The sequence below is a fragment of the Myotis myotis genome, unplaced genomic scaffold, assembly GCF_014108235.1.
Source record: "Myotis myotis isolate mMyoMyo1 unplaced genomic scaffold, mMyoMyo1.p scaffold_m19_p_15, whole genome shotgun sequence".
Classification (NCBI taxonomy): Eukaryota; Metazoa; Chordata; class Mammalia; order Chiroptera; family Vespertilionidae; genus Myotis; species Myotis myotis.
Window position 1 is genome coordinate 18,381,081 of NW_023416319.1, and position 19,442 is coordinate 18,400,522.

Sequence of the window (19,442 nt, forward strand, 5' to 3'; positions counted from 1 at the left end):
ATATTAATGTATGAAACAGTTTCCCCATCCCTTGCTAACACACAGTGTTATCAAAATTAAAATGTCTTTAACAGATAGGTAAAAAAAAAAAAAATGCAAACAAAAGATAGGTAAAAACATTTAAATTTTCATTTCTTTGAATGAGATTGAGGATATTTTCATGTTTATGTCATTATTTTTTCTGTGATTTATTTATATTGGGGGGCACTTATTTATTGACTTATTAATCTTTTTCTTACTGATTTGTAGAGCCTCTGTATACATTCGAGAAAAAAGCCCTATGTCTGAGATAATGGTGTAGAAATATTTCTCCCCAGTTTGTTGACTTTTGAGTTTGCTTAAAGTGCTTTCTCTATGTAGAAGTTTTATTTTTTTGTAGTTTAATTAGACATTTCATTTATGCCTTCTTAGTTCTGTGTCACACTTCAAAAGACCTTTGCTATTCTGAGATAATAAATAACAAATATCTCCCATGTTTCAGTACATTTATCATTTCATTTTTTAATGTTAAAGTTACTGACTGAGCTGGAATTTACCTTAGTATATAAAGGTTTGAGGTAGGGGTTCAACTTTATTTTTCTCTTATAACTGGTTATCCAGTTGTCATCCTCATTTATTGAGTAGTCCCCACTGATTCGAAATGCCCCCTACATCTCCTTTAAATGTCAAACTCTCCCTCCTCATATTTTAAAAATGTAATTAGGTAAAACTTTTAAGGCGTGCATTGGCTTCAAATGAGAGATTTGACCAAAATATATTGGGACAACTACTACGTATCTTCCCTTGTCTGAGGACTTGACCCTACAGTTCCTCCCTTTGCTACTCCATGCTGGCTGTTCCCTCTTCGTGTTCTCTAAATGCACAGCAAGTATACCAGAGCCCCCAACTCTTAAAAGACTCATCTCCATAGCAACGGGTAGGAGCATTTTGAGGTGGGACACGTGTAACATTGACAGCATTTGATGGGCAGATGGCTGCTAGCAGAGGAAAGTAAGGGAGAAAGTGTTGAAGTTGTGTCGCTGACATAAAATGGAAAAGGCCTGCTAGCAGTAACGTTAGCTCATAGATTGGCTGTGAGAGGGCCAGCAAGAACATACGCTGAGGGACACTGACTGTGTGATTTGGTCTCCACATTGGCACATGGACTGATATTTTGCAACTTGACAACATCACTTTAAAAGAATAGAAGAGGACATCATGTTTCACATTAGTCCCCCCTCGGGTGGGACTAGAGAGTCCCACTTTGTCTTTCCAACTTAACCCTGGCTTTATTTATATTATAGATAAAGGGCTTAAAGACAAGAGGTCAAAAATATAGTAAAATAAAATCTCAAGCCAATGGATGAGGCACTAAATATTTTTGGCTTAGGGACTTCATTTACCCTTGAAATATATAAATGGGGTTTTAGATTTTATTTAGTTAACATTAAAATAATATGTTTTCCCCAAACTTAAATAAAGAAGGCAAATGCCCATCATTTGTTTTAAATAGCCAAGGAAAACCAACTTGGTATTTAAAAACTGTCAGGATCAGTCAGGAGGCGTTTACTATGCATTCACTTATTTTTCATATTTTCAGCATTATTACAGATGAATGCTGCCTTCACATTAGTAAGTACATTGTGTGTAAGGAGGTATTTTTGCAAGGAAAAAAGCAGCAAGAGCCATCAGGAGTGCCAGAGTTTGGGTGAAGGAAGCAAGGTTGCATTACCCAGAGGGCATTGGGCAGTTGTTTTTGAGACGGTGACAGCATGAGCCAAGACACGAAGAGGAGAGATGATTGATTGTTCATTATCACAGTCTTGCAGGAATCATCTTGACTTCAGTTTAATTGACTTTTTGATGCATTAAGAAACCCTCAAATTAGGGACATAAGGAAATGCAAAAGAGATGATAAAAGCCCTCACCAATTTTCTCATAATTAAAAGTCTTAGGCTTTTCCCTGTGCCCATAAATCATAGTTTATGAAAATGCTTGTTTCAAAGCTAAAATGCTACACCACAGAGAAAAAATTTAATTTCGGAACCCTTTTCCCCCCGACTGCTACCAAGCAATGACTGATGAAGGCTAGACCGTTCTGTTTGACCTTACTTGCCTTTGTTCCTCTCTGGCTCCAGGAATCGGCCTGTGTGAAAGTGGTGGCTGCGGCGAGCATGTGGGATGTGTGCATGGAGAAGGGACACAAGGACTTGGAACAGTTCGAGAAGGTGCATCGCTACATCAGTGACCAGCTCTTCACAAACTTTGTAAGTGACGATCTTCAACACACTGTTCACGGTTGGTCCTCTTCCTGGGGCTCTTTCTACCTCCAGCTGACGAAAAGTTAACCACAGAGACCTGCTCTGTGCACTAGGAGTCCTGGCCGTCCTCTAGGATATTTGCAGCAGGATTTTATATTCAAAGGATGACTTTCAATAAGTTAAAGGCCAGGTAGGATCTATATGTATTCACACAAATGTTTTCATAGCTTGTGATCAGCAAAGGAAAACTAGGAAATGTAATTATGGATCACAATTGATAACTCTGATCAAAAGGAAACAACGATTGGAATGGTAACTTAAAAAGGAATATTTAGGAATTGTTAAGAGGTTAACAAGCCCTGGCTGGTTTGGCTCAGTGGATAGAGCATCAGCCTGTGGACTCAAGGGTCCCAGGTTTGATTCCAGTCAAGGGCATGTACCATGGTTGCGGGCACATCCCCAGTAGGGGGTGTGCGGGAGGCAGCTGATCGATGTTTCTCTCTCATCGATGTTTCTAACTCTCTATCCCTCTCCTTCCTCTCTGTAAAAAATCAATAAAATATATTAAAAAAAAAAGAGGTTAACAAATAGGTCTTTGAGATTGTACAAACTACAAAGAAAGTACTAAAGGCCACGTTGCTTCTAAATTCTAAATAGATATCCAGTTAACCCTAGAACAAAACTGGTTTGAACTGCATGGGTCCACTTATACACGGACTTTTTTTGATGTATACTGTAAACATATTTTCTTTTTCTTATGATTTTCTTTCTTTTTTTAAAGACTTTTTATTTCTTTTTATTGATTTCAGAGAGGAAGGGAGAGGAAGAGAGAGATAGAAACATCAATGATGAGAGAAAACTATTGATTGGCTGCTTCCTTCATGCCTCCTACCGCAGATCAAGCCCACAACACGGGCATGTGCCCTTGACCAGAATCAAACCGGGGACCCTTCAGGCCTACGCTCTATTCATGAGCCAAACTGCCTAGGGCTCTTATGATTTTCTTAACAGTTTCTTTTCTCTGGCTTACTTTATTATAAGAATACAGATTATAATTCATATAATATATAAAATATGTGTTAATTGGCTATTGGTAAGGCTTCCAGTCAGTAGTGGGCTTTTAGTAGTATAGTTTTTGAGGAAGCCAAAGTTATATGTGGATTTTCTACTGTGCAGGAAGTTGGTACCCCTAACTCCTGCATTGTCCAAGAATCAACTGTATGTGGTATTTGTTTGGTCCAAAGTAGAAAGAAATAGGTGGGGGTTGATAGTGTCTTGGAGATGTCCAGATGGCTTGGAGCTGAGGACAATATGCACACTCAGCTGCCTCCTGCACACCCTGTGCTGGGGATTGAACCTGCAATCCAGGCAAGAGCTCTGACTGGGAATCGAACCCTTGACCTCCTGGTTCATAGGTCGACACTCAACCACGTCAGCCAGGCATAAATTAAGAAGTTTTTGGAGTGTGTATATTCATCTGGGATTGAGTAAGCAGGACAGTTGGATCTGCATGGGTGTAGCTTGTGCACTAGGAATACAGCAGATGGTATAGGGCAGCCGTGGGCAAACTATGGCCCGCGGGCTGGATCCGGCCCGTTTGAAATGAATAAACTAAAAAAAAAAGACCGTACCCTTTTATGTAATGATGTTTACTTTGAATTTATATTAGTTCACACAAACACTCCATCCATGCTTTTGTTCCGGCCCTCCGGTCCAGTTTAAGAACCCATTGTGGCCCTCGAGTCAAAAAGTTTGCCCACCCCTGGTCTAGGACATAACAAAGTCAGCCTGAAGAGTATTATGGGAAATAACAAATGTGGAATACTGAGCAACGTGCCTTTCTTGTCCCTACAGAAGGAGAGGACGGAGCGGCTGGTCATCTCCCCCCTCAATCAGTTACTAAGCATGTTTACAGGGCCCCACAAGCTGGTGCAGAAGCGCTTTGACAAGCTGCTGGACTTCTACAACTGCACGGAGCGGGCCGAGAAGCTGAAGGACAAGAAGACCCTGGAGGAGCTGCAGTCGGCCCGGAACAACTACGAGGCCCTGAATGCGCAGCTGCTGGATGAGCTGCCCAAGTTCCACCAGTACGCCCAGGGCCTCTTCACCAACTGCGTCCACGGCTACGCCGAGGCCCACTGCGACTTCGTGCGCCAGGCTCTGGAGCAGTTGAAGCCGCTGCTTTCAGTGAGTCCCTCATCCCCCACCCGCCAGTCCTCCACTCCCACCCCCACCCCCACCCCCACCATGGAGAGTTCATCTCTGAAGTTCTCCCGGTGATTTTCTGGAAGTGCACAGTAGGGTTGTTTGAGATATTCTTCAAAATAGATAGATTAAATATGTTATTAGGTCAAGCCCATTAGGAATTAGAATTCTTTTTTTTTTTTTAATATATTTTATTGGTATTTTACAGAGAGAAAGGGAGAGAGATAGAGAGTTAGAAACATCGATCAGCCGCCTCCCGCACATCTCCTACTGGGGATGTGCCCGCAACCCAGGTACATGCCCTTGACCGGAATCGAACCTGGGACCTTTCAGTCCGCAAGCCGACGCTCTATACACTGAGCCAAACCGGTTTCGGCATTAGGAATTAGAATTCTTTAACCCTTGATGGTGCCTGTGAAGTCCATGACTTTTTAAAATAATATGTTTTTATAGATTTTAGAGAGTGAAAGGGTGAGGGAGAGAGATAGAAACATTGATGAGAGAGAAACTGCAATTGGCTCTCCTGCACGCCCCCTACTGGGGATCAAACCTGCAACTGGGGCATGTGCCCTGACCAGGAATCAAACCCTTGACCTCTTGGTTCATGGGTCAACACTCAACCACTGAGGCACACTGTCCAGGCCCGTGGCTTTTAATTTTTCTTTTAATTTATTTTTTGTTAATTCTCAGCTGATTTTGTTTTGTTTTCCTCATTGATTTTTAGAGAAAGAGAGTGGAAAGCAGGGAGGGAATGGGGAGGAGGTAAAGAGAGAGACATCGATGTGAGAGACACATAAATTGGTTGCCTCCCGTGTGCACCCAGACCAGGGCCGGGGATTAAACCTGCAACCCAGATACGTGCCCTTAACTGGGAATTGAACCTGAGACCTTTAGGTGCGTGGGCCACCACTGAGCAACACCGGCCGGGCTAAACCCTTGGCTTTTGAATGGTTCTCTTTCCACCCTGAACAAGCCCCAGCAGAGCCAGCCAACGTGCCCGCCGGCAGCTCAGTCCCCGGCATCGGCTGCAGTGTCAGTAGCTTACACAGAGTCAACTGCCGCTCCACTGTAGCTTCCCGTTGGTTTTAACGAGTCTGTCAGTCGGGATCTTTCATCCGTGTTCTCTTCTTTCCCCTATCTCTCCTCTTCCCACGGTCTCCAGTTGCTTAAAGTTGCCGGCAGAGAGGGAAACCTTATTGCCGTCTTCCACGAGGAGCACAGCAGGGTTCTGCAGCAGCTCCAGGTTTTCACCTTCTTCCCAGAGACTCTCCCGGCTACCAAGAGGCCGTTTGAGAGGAAGACCGTGGACCGCCAGTCCGCTCGAAAGCCACTCCTGGGCCTGGTGAGTAGGGACTAGAGAGCGGACGCACAGCCTAGTTGTTCAGAATGTGAACTCGGGAGCCCAACCCCCTGGGTTCAGATCCCGGCACCGACAGTTAACTCACTGTACGTCCTTGAGCAAGTACCTGACCTCTGTGCCTTGGTTTCTTCTTCCCTAAAACACAGATGATAATTATACTGCATCGGAGAGTTATTATGAGGCTTAGATGAGTTAACATATGTAAAGCACTCAGAGACTTTCTGGCAATCTGTAAGCACTGTTGTCATTGTTATTTTTAGCATCAATGGACTCAGCTGTCTCTACAAATTAGCAATTTAATAGGAGTTTAAATACTTTATAGTAAATACAAAAAGGTTATCGAGTTCTTACCTATGATGGGCTCATCCATTCATGTACTCACTATTATCGCGCATCACCAGGTGCCTGCTGGTACTTGACAGTGACCACCTGTAGTTTTCTCACACTTGGTATGTACTTCCAAACGCCCTCTGAAAAGCACACCTGGGTTTTTGTCTCTACAGTGAAAGGAGCTAGTAGTCTTAGTACTTTGATCATTTAATGAAGGGGACGGATTTAAGGGTATGTTCATTCTGCCAGGCCTCCCTATTTTTTATCATATATCAGAAGAGGTAATTATTTGATTTACTGCCAAACAATTCATGGCTAACTGCTTTATTACCTGGAGATATCCTATATAATAAAACCCTAATATGCAAATCGACCAAACAGTGGAACAACGGGTCACTATGACGTACATTGACCACCAGGGGGCAGACGCTCAACACAGGAGCTGCCCCCTGGTGGTCAGTGTGCTCCCACGGGGGCGCCGCTCAGCCAGAAGCCGGGCTCACTACAGAGCTAAGGAGCAGCTAAGGAGCAGAAGCCAGGTTCACGGCTGGTGAGCGCAGTGGCAGTGGCAGGAGCCTCTCCCACCTCCCTGGCAGCACTAAGGACCCCTCGGGGCCTGCCCACTTAGGCCCGCTCCCCTGAGGAGCCGGCAGTCAGACATCCCCCGAGGGGTCCTGGACTGCGAGAGGGCACAGGCCGGGCTGAGGGACATCCTTCCCACCCCCCAGTGCGTGAATGTCGTGCACTGGGCCTCTAATATATATATATATATTTAAATATATTTTTATTGATTTTAGAGAAGAGAGAAGGAGAGAGAGAGAGAGAGACATCAATGATGAGAAAGAATAATTGATCAGCAGCCTCCTGCACACCCCACCGTGAGGATCAAGCCCAGGCATGTGCCCTGACCAGGAATTGAGCCGTTCAACCACTGAGACATGCTCAGCCAGGCAATATATATATATAATTAAGTTTATTGGGGTGACATTGGCAGTTACATTTTTTTAAAACTCAGTTCTTCCATATTTTAAAAACTTTGGTAAGCTAAGCCAGATTACATCAGGTCATGATCTAAAAGACTGAAGACTTATCTTCGTTTACAGTATTTTTGCCCATACAATCTCATAGACATTAATTTAGATTAGCTTAAAAGGGGGAATCAAATTTATTATTACTTTATCTTATTTTTAAAAATTTATCTTTATTGAAAGTATTACATATGTCCCTATTTTCCCCCTCACTGACCCCCTTGCACCTTCCTCCCGCCCCCCCGCCCCCCAAGGCTTTTACTGTACTGCTGTCTGTGTCCATGGGTTATGCATATATGCATAGAAGTTCTTAGGAACGTTATTTGTTTATATAGATGGGGAAGTCAGCATGAGGAATGTCTCGGTTGTTTGGCTTCATACAAAGACCCAGTAATATTAAGTAATATTAGGTATTTTGAGTGTCTAGGTGGCACTTTAGTCATATTGTTTTTGTCACAAGGTAACAGTAAGACTGTGGGTTAAATTTCCTTAATAGCTACAGAGGCACCAAAGCGAGGCCTAAGTGACCTTCACTCTTCCCCGGCCCCGTGGACGGACTCAGGCGCAGGAGCAGCTGGCTGTCGTTGTCCCCACTCTGAGACTGACGGTGTCGGGATTAAACCCGGCTGCTGGGATCATGGCCGGGGAGGGCTTCTGTTGATGGTATTTCTCGTGCTGCCTTTCAGCCAACTTACATGCTGCAGTCGGACGAACTCCGGGCCTCTCTTCTGGCGAGGTATCCCCCAGAAAAGCTCTTCCAAGCAGACCGGAACTTCAATGCAGCTCAAGACCTGGATGTCTCCCTTCTGGAAGGTGACCTGGTGGGCGTGATCAAGAAAAAGGACCCCATGGGCAGTCCGAACCGCTGGCTGATTGACAATGGAGGTAAGAATGCTGGACCCCAGATTACTGTGACTCTCAGTGAGGAAGGGCTTTGGGCTGGAGCTGGATCCTGTCCGGGCCAGGAAAAAATATGAGTCTTTGATTAAAGGGGAAAGTAACCTTGAAAGTTCTGTCCATCTCTAGAGAGTATAATGCCCAAGTGATTCCTGAAGCAAAACCTGTCTTCAGTTTTGGTTTTGTTTTTTACAAATTCCTGAGGAGATTCCATTCCTTCCCTTGCAAGGTCTGGCCCTGCTTCACAGCCCTGTGGGCAGCGGGTGCTGCCTGAGGGGGCCTGTGCCCTCGCAGCCAGTTCCGAGCAAACCACAAAATGAGCGGCCTTCTCCGAGCTCTGAGTGTGCCTTAGGCGTGAGTGCATTCAAAACCTGTAGGACAGAGGTTTTCGTTTTCCTCCCATAACAATCTTACCTCATGACTATTCATGGATGACTTTAAAAACAGCTCATAGCTTTTTTTGTGGTGGGGGGCATGGGAAAGGGGTACGGAATTTAAAGAAAAACACAGCCCTGGCTGGTTTGGCTCTGTGGATAGAGCATCGGTCTGTGGACTGAAGGGTCCCAGGTTCGATTCCAGTCAAGGGCACATGCCTGGCTTGTGGGCTTAATCCCCAGTAGAGGATGTGCAGGAGGCAGCCAATCAATGATTCTCTCTCATCATTGATGTTTCTATCTCTCTCTCCTTTCCTCTCTGAAATCAATAAAAATAAATTTAAAAAGAATGCTTTAAAAAAAAAGAAAAGAAAAGAAAAACACAAAGAATGATACTGATCCATGATTCTTTCCCCACAAATCAAAATCTGAAAAGCTTTGAAAAAGCAAAGGTTTGTTTCTTTCCCTCCCAAAATTCATTTGCCAAAACCTGCCTAATCTGAATTCATTTGGTGGCAAAACCTGACCAAAGTGATGTGAGGCTGTTTATAATCATTACTTATCCATTTTGGTGTGAAGAGCCATCTATTTTGCTACAGAAACGTTAGTGGATTTGAATATGGACTATTAACCCAGACCCTGCTGGGGATATTATGAAATATACTAGAGCCCCAGTGCACAGCTTCATGCACTGGTAGGGTCCCTTGGCGTGGCCTGCAGGGATCAGGCCGAAACTGGTAGTGCAACGCCGCCTGCCACTCCTGCACCTCCTGGCCCCACTGGGCCTGCCGCTGCTGCCACTCACTAGGCTTGCGGCCGCTCCGCTGCGGTCTCCAGGCTGTGGCGGCCAGTTGTGAGCCCTGCATCTGGCGCTGTCAGTGAGTGGGGGAGCGCACTGACCACCAGGGGGCAGCTCCTGTGTTGAGCGTCTGCCCCCTGGTGGTCAGTGAGTGTCATAGCGACCGGTCAACTGGTCACTTAGGCTTTTATATAGAGAGATTGTATATGTGCTTTACCTTCCCCAAATTCAAAAATTTAACCTCTAAAGCACATCTGGCTCTGAGCATGTCAGATATAGACTGTGAGCATATATAATAAATATCTATGTTCACATCGCCAGCGTGAAAACGTTAACATTTCTCAGTTTTCTTTAAAAGTATCCCTCCCCCTTCTTAACCAAAGAATAGAGATTGAAATGGGAAAGGAAGGACAAAGGCTGGGGCCTTCCAAGTGGTGAGCAGGTGAGTGCCCCTGCTGGATTCATGGACAGATGAACTCCTTGTAAAGATCCAAGCTGTTCAAAAGGCTCCCTTGTCCTTAGGGTTGTATGGACTCAATCCTGATAAATAAAGTGGTAGCAAGAAGCCTACAGTATCTGAATCAGCTGTTATCCTCTACCCCTCACCGTCTGCCCAGGGGGCCCCTCCCCATCTCTCAGCAGATAAAACAAATGTGTGCCAGCATTGTTTTAGCTACAGGAAATGCATGGAAGATGGAGACAGAGGGGGCTCACACGGGGGTCCCTGCCTGGACAGATAGTTGTTTCTTGATATCATAAAGCATTTTCCTGTCAATTCAGGATTTCAATTCCCAATTTATACTTTAAAGTTTTAGCCGAAGGCCCTCTCTGTCATCATCTTAGGCAACTAGTTAACGTGAACATGTGCTGTGCATGTGTTGTGTGTGTGATTCCAACCAGTAGAAACAGCTTCCCACTTAGACTATGCTCACTATTCCCACCACATTCCTAAACCAGAGACGGGGATTCAGTGGATGGAAAGAGGGGAAGGCATCTCTGAGGGGCTCTGCCCATGAGGGTGGTTATTCCGATCCCTCTGTACCACACTGTTGTACTTGAACACATCCCTTAAGTTGTCCCTTAGTCCTTTCCTCCATGATCTAGGTATCCTGTGAAACTGTCTTCATGTGCTCATTCTCCAGCTTGTCCTTTTCATTCTCTCCCCTTGACTCTCCACGAGGCCTCCTTATCACTCGTCTCTTCTGAGGTTGTAACAAGAACGAACTGGCAGGCAGTCACCGCGTTTCGTCTCTACCCACCTCATTGTACCCTGGGATTGAATGTCTGATCCGTTTGCTCACTGGGCATCTTACTTTGTGTCTCTCACTATGGAAACCTTGAAACCATGGTTTCTTCTCTGCTGATGACCCTCCGTCCCTCGTCCCTCCTCCTCCTGCTACAAGCTTCTCATGTCTGTCTTTCCTTCCCGTAGTCACCAAAGGCTTCGTGTACAGCTCCTTCCTGAAGCCCTACAACGCCCGCCGCAGCCACTCCGACGCCTCTGTGGGCAGCCACTCCTCCACCGAGTCCGAGCACAGCAGCTCCTCCCCCAGGTTCCCTCGGCAGAACAGCCACAGCACCTTGACCTTCAACCCCAGCAGCATGGCTGTGGCCTTCACGTCGGGGCCTTGCCAGAAACAGCCTCAAGAGGCATCTTCATTGAAGGAACTTGACCAAGCAACTCTCAGTGCTTCCTTAAACGTGGGCAGTTCAGAGAGCAGTCCTTCCAGCCGCCCCTCAGACCCGCACTCCACCTCCCAGCCCAGGCCCTGGGACTCCGCCGACCTGGCCCAAGACGTCGACCAGCCTGCGCCCACCCTGAGGAGCTACCGAAACTCCCAGCATCCAGAGATGGCTGGCTGCTCCGTCCCAGGGCGAAACGGGCCGGAGAAAGACCTCATAAAAGGATGTGCAAGAACAGCCCAGTCTCTGGAAGATAAAAACGAAGAGCTGGAGAGCAGTGAGGCGTTGGGCAACCAGGTGAGTGCTCCCTGCTCCCCTCGCAGAACAGGTGGCAGGTGTGTTGCGGGTGCAGATAATGCTTTTTTAGGGCGGGGGCGAGTCAGAGGTGCCAGGGCCTGGGTGTGATCCGGAGATGGGCTCATAGACAAGTACTCGTGCTGTTGGGTGAGCAGCTCAACACCTCCCAGGCCCTCTCTGTGGCCGGCTCTTCATGGCTGTTTCTGAGCCCCTTTTCTGCGTCATTGGGCATTCACAAGGTGTTACGATGAAAACTTTCCCCACTCTTCTGATTTACTAATTCTTTAGTTGTATAAAGTCTGTTGTTTAACCCATTATTGAGTTTTTTATTCAAATACTATATTTTTAGTTCTAGAATTTAGAAGTAAAATTCTGGCTCTGTTTCGGTTTTTCCTGTTTTGCGTAATGGCCTGTTGTCTTGGGGCTCTGAATGTAGCCTTTGTATCTTGAACATTTAAACCTGCACGTTTTAAAGCCACGTCTAGCTTCTCAGCTCTGCTTGTTGCCTTTGCTCCGTCTCGCAGCGGTGAGTGGCCGTGTCTGTTCTACAGCGTTTGTCTGTGAGCTCATCTCCCGTGGGGTTGCCTTTGCTGATCTCGGTCGTGCCCTGGGCTGTGGAAGTGTCTGTCTTTGCCAAGCTCTGGGCTCCAAAGCACCAGGTTTCCCACTCGTTCGCTTCTCAGCTCAGACGTCCCGCATTCCTCGGTCCGTCAGATGAGCACGGGGCACGCCTGTTTCTCTCCGGCCCAGGTGGACATCCCAGCTCTGGACCCACCATTGGGCAGTTTCTCTAGACATGTTGAGGGAGACATGTTTTTCTAAGGATATCGATCTGATATGAATTTTGGTTTTCTTTGACTTTGTCTTGTCCATTGTGGTAGCCACCAGCTATATGTAGCTTAAAAGTATATAGTTAGTTAAAATGAAATAAGATTTTAAGAAGCAAGTTTCTCTGTCTTACTGGCCGCATTTCAAGTGCTCAAGGGCCACCTGTGGCGGTGGCTGCCGTACTGACGGTGCGGGCTCAGACCGTCCGCCTCACTGCAGGACGTGCTGAGGAACAGTGACTTCCAGGCAGTCTCCCGTCGCCTGACTCAGCTTTTCTCCCCACAGGTCTATTTTGCTGTCTATACCTTCAAGGCCCGGAACCCAAATGAGCTGAGTGTGTCAGCCAACCAGAGACTCAAGATCCTGGACTTTAAAGATGTCACAGGAAATACAGAATGGTGGCTAGCCGAAGTGAACGGGAAGAAGGGCTATGTTCCATCCAATTATATTCGCAAAGCTGAGTACACCTGAACCTGTTCTGCTTCCCACTCAGCCTTGCTGCCCTCGCTCCCTCCTGCTGGAGGTTCTGGTGGTCCCCTGAGAGGGCACCGCTCCGGAGGCACAGGCCCTGTCCCCAGTGCTCAACCATGCCACGGGGGCACAAGATACCACCTGTTCTCCTCCATTGGGTTCGCAACCTTGATGCTTACTAGAATTTCTAGAATTTGTCATGAACCCTGGAGCTTGAAAATAATTCCATGACCACGAGAAGAGCGGCAAGCCCTGAGTCAGCCTATGGAAATGAGAAATTTCCAAGCAGAAGACTGTATCTTGTGTATGCTGGGAGCTGTGCCATAGCATTGGAAGGTGTTGGCATTGGTTGTACCATGCTCCACGATCACCTGACAGAAATTGACTTGGATGAAAAGAATTCTCCGGAAGCCCTTTTAGGCTAGGCCTCTGCCTGTGGCAAGGAGTTTGCTGAGATTGTATCAATTCTGGTGTTTCAAAGCTTCGTGTCTAGCACACGTTCACGCCTATGTGCCCACCCCAATTTCCAAAAGTCCTTAAAACACGAGCGTGTGTCATCTTTTTCTTAGTGCACTGATTGGTTATCCAACATTCAACTGCTTTCTTTCTCCTTCTGAAGAGGTTTAGCGTCTTTCTTTTCCTTCGCCCTTTATCTGAAGGTTCTCGTTTCTTATAGGTGCAGTCACCTATAAGTTCTGAGAGTTCTACTTTATTCAGTCACCGTGTGATCATCTCCCAGGCTCTCTCTGCAGCCCATAACTGATAGACTTTTCCAAGGAGAATAGGGTCAGAGTTCCAACCTTTCGTTCAAAGGATTCACTCTGCGATGAGCCCAAACCAGCCCAGCCCGGTGGAAGACGGGACGCCTTTCTCCTTCACCCAACTCAGTGCTGTCCACAGATGCAGAAAACTAACGCGTGTCTTTTTTTTTTTTTTTAATATGTTTTTATTGATTTCAGAGAGGAAGGAAGAGGGAAAGAGAGAGAGAAACATCAATGATGAGAAAGAATCATTGATTGGCTGCCTCCTGCGCGCCCCCTATTTGGGATCCAACTCACAACCTGGGCATGTACCCCAACGGGAATAGAACCGTGACCTCCTGATTCATGGGTGGACGCTCAACCACTGAGCCACACCTGCTGGCCTAACACGTGTCTTATTTGAATTAGGATACTCAGTCCTGAAAGTAGGTTATCCGAGACTTAGAAATAGCATTTTCTGTTTTACTCTAACCTCCATGTTTCAGAGATCACAGTCTAAGCCAAAAAGATTCTAAAGTGCCTGGTTGCCCCTTTCTCCGGCCTCAGGAAGGTGTTTGCTAACCCTCACCTGACGACTCTCCCCGGAACGTTCTATTTGAGCAGGGCTCTTACTTAAGGTCTGCCCCCATGTGAAGCCTACCTTGGAACAGAAAACTATGAATTTGTCTTACAAAGGGAATTAAGAACAGTCTTACAGCCCCTGCCCACCAAGTGCACCTTGGGCCGAACCCTCCTGATGCATTAGGAGACACTGGGCTCCTGAGTCCAGGCGCATGCGGGTCGGTCAGAAGGCAGCAGCGTGAGCCCCTTGTGAATAGTTTATATTTAGAGACGTTTCTATTGGAGTAGTTATTTTATAAATAAAAGCGTTTCTAAGGACCATGAGTGTGTGTTCTTGATTTCCCTCCACGTTTAGCCTGAACTTTCCTCTTTGATTTCTGAGGGTACCTTTCTGACAATTAACTGATGCCCAAATTCCAGGAGATGGGCAGGACTAACAAGACATTCAAATCAAAATGTATTTGTCAAATGTAATATCAATGGAATTACTGTATACTCAAGAGATGTCCATGCTGCAGGTGATTGTTTCCTTATTTTAAGGCAGTGGTTCTCAACCTTCCTAATGCTGCCACCCTTTCATACAGTTCCTCATGTTGTGGTGACCCCCAATTTCATTGTTACAAATTGAACATAATTAAAGCATAGTGATTAATCACAAAAGCAATATGTAATTATATATGTGTTTTCCAATGGTCTTAGGCGACCCCCGTGAAAGGGTCGTTCGACTCCCAAAGGGGTCGCGACCCACAGGTTGAGAACCACTGTTTTAAGGCATTTTATTATAAAACTAGAGGCCCAGTGCATGGATTCATGCACTGGTGGGGTCCCTTGGCCTGGCCTACAGGGATCGGGCTGAAACCGGCTCTCCACATCCCCTGAGGGGTCCCAGATTGCAAGAGGGCGTAGGCCAGGCCGAGGACCCCACCAGTGCATGATCAGGGCTGAGGAGGAATCATGGGAGGGCTCTAGGGCGTGTCTGGCCCATCTTGCCCAGTCCCTCCCAATCAGCCTGACCCCAGCAGCAAGCTAACCTACTGGTCGGAGTGCCTGCCCCCTGGTGGTCAGTGTGTGTCATAGTGACTGGCCAAATGGTCGGACGCTTGGCATATTAGGCTTTTATTATATAGGATCCTGGCAGAACAGAGGAGCTGAATTCTCTGATCTGGAATTTCTAAGAGGTTAGTATTTTCCTGATATTATGGATGTAGAAACTAATGCATTAGAGCTTAACCAGGCCATATGGCAGTAGGTTGGGCAAGCTTGGGGGTGGGATGGGGGGACACAGCAGGAGCAGTGGCAGAGGCGGGATTGAAGATGTGTGGGTGACTGAAACAATCGCATGATACTGTTACGGGACAGAAATCATGGCTGAATAGGGAGTCTTCGTGGGAGAGAAACGTATAGGTCAACTCTTTCATTTTATGGTTAGGAAAATGGGGTCCATCCACATTGTGATGTGCTCACATCAAGTTTCCGATGGATCCTGAATTTAAAGTTGGGCCTCAGGCTCTCAAGCTGAGTCTTTACACCTCATTCTGGAGCCAGACTGTCTGACTTCAGACACTTAAGAGCTTTGTGACCTTGGCAACTTTCTAACCCCTGCTTCAGTTTCCTCATCTAAAGTAACAGTGGTAGCCCGACTGGCGTGGCTCAGCAGATTGAGTGTTGCTCCATGCACCAAGAGGCTGCTGGTTCAATTCCCGGTCAGGGCACATGCCCGGGTTGCGGGCTTGATCCCCAGTAGGAGGCAACCGATTGATGTTTATCATCAATGTCCTCTCCCATCCTCTCTAAAAAATCAACCCCATATAATAAAAGGACAATATGCAAATTGACCAAATGACAGAACGACCAGTTGCTATGACATGCAGTGACCACCAGGGAACAGACACTTAACGCAGGAGCTGCCCCCTGGTGGTCAGTACATTCCCACAGGGGGAGTGCTGCTCAGCCAGAAGCCCAACTCACGACTGGCGAACGCAGCCACGGTGGCAGGAACCTCTCCCACCTCTGTGGCAGTGCTAAGGATGTCTGACTACCAACATAGGCCCACTCTCCAGAGGGAGCAGGCCTAAGCCATCAGTCGGACATCCCCCAAAGGGCTCCCAGACTGCAAGGGGGCACAGGCCGGGCTGAGGGTTCCCCTCCCCCCTGCAAGTGCATGAATTTCATGCACCAGGCCTCTAGTAAAAAACATTTAAAAATATAAAAACTAAAGTAATGATAGTACTACTATCCATTTCATGAAGTTGTTGGAAAGATGGAATGAATTAGTGCATGGAAAATGTTAGAACATCGCTTGACAGGTAGTAAACAAATTGGAGAGCCTTGAGGTCCAAGTCAAGGAATTTAGATTTGATGAGTGGTAATACACTCCTGTTGCTTCGTCAGTGGCTTGGCTGTTTTAGGAAAGCTAAATGGCAGCAGGGTGATTTGGAGGGCAAGAAAATTTAATAATTGGAGGAAAGATAACTGATTTGAGCAGAAAATAGCTTGAGAATGGAAAAAAGCAACCTCCTTTAAAGAATATGAAATTGAAGAAATGATGGACTCACACAAAAGGGAAGTCCGTGGGATGGAAGCAAGTGTATGAGAAAATGCGTTTTGTTTTAAAACACCATCACAGGGAGCTGGGGGCTTGCAGGAATGCAGGCCCCACCTACTGAGCGAGGTCCCAGGTGGTTTGTGTGTATTAAAGTTTGAGAAGCATCTATTCAGGCAATTTTTTTTAAATGGAACTTTCTAGCAGAAAAGTAGGAGTTAGCGAAAACCAAGGAAGGAAAAGGGTGTCAGATGTTTCAGATACGACAGAAGGAAATGTTACTGAAGCAAATTTCCAAATCCGGTTTGCCTGCTTACTTCCTCTCATGAATCTTCTCCCTTTCCTGTCTGGGAGGAGCTCTTCAGATGTGTTTTCATTCAAGAGTCCTAGGAGAACAGGGTGGGGGTTAGGGGAAATCTATGGTCATCTGTAAAGTGTAGATTTCTGGCCTCTCGAGATTACTGCAGACTGAAACAGGATGATGTCTGCACATTTTTGTGCACCGTGAGCTCTAGAAGGACATGGTTTTAATAAGGATTGAGTTTTGTGTCACCCTGTTTTAATTAATTGCGAAGCTGAGGCTGTTTACATGGGTTTTGTTTCAGGGCTGGGAATATACACAGGCCCCAGAAAAACAGCACTGTGCTCCGAATTCTGTTTCACTTGCAGAATCTTAGGCTTGAGGACTAAGAAAACTTGAGATCTACATATAGCATCCTAACACCTCTAGTCACCAAACACTACCCAGGCCTTTAATTCTCTCATTTATTAGTATGCAGTAGTGATGGTTTTAAAAAAATATTTTTTTTTATTGATTTCAGAGAGGAAGGGAGAGGGAGAGAGAGATAAAAACATCAATGATGAGAGAGAATCATTGCTCTGCTGCCTTCTGCACGCCCCACACTGGGGATTGAGCCTGTAATCCAGCATGTGCCCTCACCGGGAATCGAACCGTGACCTCCTGGTTCATAGGATAATCTCCGATCTGCGCCTTGGTTTATTTCACTGAGCCCCTGGAAGTTTCTTGCAATTGTTCATGAAGATCAACATCAGTGATCTTCATGCATCAAGAAGGGAGTTTCCACAACAAACTGCACACTTTGCAATACATAGAGCTGTCCATTTCTTACCACCACTCAGAGCTGAGCCTCAAGGAGAAAGGGGCGGACGCCCTGCTTCCCCAGGGTAAGTTCTGATGGCGTGGGGGTGGGAGGGAGCGAGCACTCTGACAGGGCAGCAGCCGTGCGTTCATTCAGGAAAAAATCACTGGAAGCAGCAGGCACACTGGGACCCCGCAGCTGCCTGAGCAGGACCATGCACGAAGTACTGCCTGGCCTCCCAGGACACCGAGGAAGCTGACTGCGAGACTCCGGGCCTGCCAGCCCCCTCCAGTCGTAGGTATCACCGTGACTCATTTAACCAGGGGCCTTCCTGCAGCCTCTCAGATGAGATGAAAGACAGATTGCCTGCAAACATGACCATCGGAGTAAGACCTTTGCAATTTGGCAGAAGGGCGACAGCCGTCGGCACTGCAACCCACTTTACTGGGCTTAAAAGATGGTGTGGCCCTCGACAGATTCACACAATAGTGCAATTCAGTGAAGATCAGTCAGTTGTCACACTGACTGCAGTAGGAGAATATTAGCAATTTTACCAGAGCTATTTGGGCTTATGGTCTTGTATTAGTTTCCTATTGCTACTGTAACAAATTACCACAAATTTGTGGCCTAAAACAACACAAGTTTATTATCTTACAGTTCTGGAGGTCAGAAGTTCCAAGTCTGTTTCACTAGGCAAAAGTCAAGGTGTCAGCAGGGCATTCCTTCTGCAGGCTCCAGGGGGGAATCTGTCTCCTTTCCCAGCTTCTAGAGCAGTGATGGTGAACCTATGACACGCGTGTCAGAGGTGACACGCGAACTCATTTTTTTGGTTGATTTTTCTTTGTTAAATGGCATTTAAATATATAAAATAAATATCAAAAATATAAGTCTTTGTTTTACTATGGTTGCAGATATCAAAAAATTTCTATATGCAACACAGCACCAGAGTTAAGTTAGGGTTTTTCAAAATGCTGACACGCGAGCTCAAAAGCTTCGCCACCACTACCCTAGAAGCTGCCTGTAAGCCTCCCTCCATCCGCAAAGCCAGCAGCACAGCATCTTCACATCTTCCTCATCACATTCTCTTCATTCTAACTCTGACCGTCCTGACCCATAAGGATCCTGGTGGTTGCGTGGGGCCCAGCGGGATAATGGCCCCATCACAACATCCTCGGTCACATCGGCCAAGCCCCTTTTGCCCCGGGTTTTGAGGATTAGGAGGTGGACATCTTTGGGGGCCATTTTCTTTACCACAGGAGTGAAGTCATGACGTTTTTTAAGGCCCCTTGTCTTTTTGAGAATAGAAACAACCCACTCCGTACTATACCCGTGTTTCTGGAATCAGGGATCAGCAAACCTTTTCTGTAAGAGGCCAGGTGAGCCCTAGCTGGTTTGGCTCAGTGGATAGAGCGTCAGCCTGTGGACTGAAGGGTCCCGGGTTTGATTCCAGTCAAGGGCACATGCCCAGGGTTGCCAGCTTGATCCCTGGTAGGGGGCATGCAGGGGGCAGCTGATCAATGATTCTCTGTCATCATTGATGTTTCTCTCTCTCCTCTCCCTTCCTCTCTGAAATCAATAAAAATTATCTATTCTAATAAAAGGCCTGTGGCCATGATGCCATAATGTGGAACGACCAAACAACCAGTTATCAGGAGGTCCAGAGACTAGAACACCATGGTCCCAGCAGTGACATGCACCCCGATCGGGTGTATGGCCAGTCTGCAAACCGCCTGCGCCCCAAGCCCAGGCTGGCCTTGCCCCCCAGCAGAATCGGCCCTCAGGGAATCGGCCATTGGTCAGCTTGCGGTCAGCGGCCTGACAGCCAGGAATCCCATTCACCTGCACCCAGGACCCAGATAGCAGAGCGGAGGGAGCCCCATCCCAAGGGAAATTAGTCAAGCACTCTGAAAATGTTTTTACTCTTAATGTGGTATACAGGGAGATATTAGAATAAGTTTAATCAATT

The 19,442-nt window shown here is 46.6% G+C and overlaps 1 protein-coding gene across 13 annotated transcripts in view; it reads left to right on the forward strand.

Annotated features, from left to right (window-relative positions):
• LOC118669864 (dynamin binding protein) overlaps positions 1-14,153 on the forward strand; it is a 96,282-nt gene extending 82,129 nt beyond the window's left edge. For all 13 annotated transcript variants that reach the window (XM_036336359.1, XM_036336360.1, XM_036336367.1 and 10 more), the window contains 6 exons: positions 2,118-2,246; positions 4,095-4,427; positions 5,608-5,787; positions 7,850-8,048; positions 10,666-11,213; positions 12,327-14,153. In XM_036336359.1, the coding sequence (XP_036192252.1) occupies positions 2,118-2,246; positions 4,095-4,427; positions 5,608-5,787; positions 7,850-8,048; positions 10,666-11,213; positions 12,327-12,512 (1,575 nt within the window). In that variant the 3' untranslated portion in view covers positions 12,513-14,153. The remainder of the gene's footprint in view (positions 1-2,117; positions 2,247-4,094; positions 4,428-5,607; positions 5,788-7,849; positions 8,049-10,665; positions 11,214-12,326) is intronic.
• Positions 14,154-19,442: the final 5,289 nt, after the last annotated feature.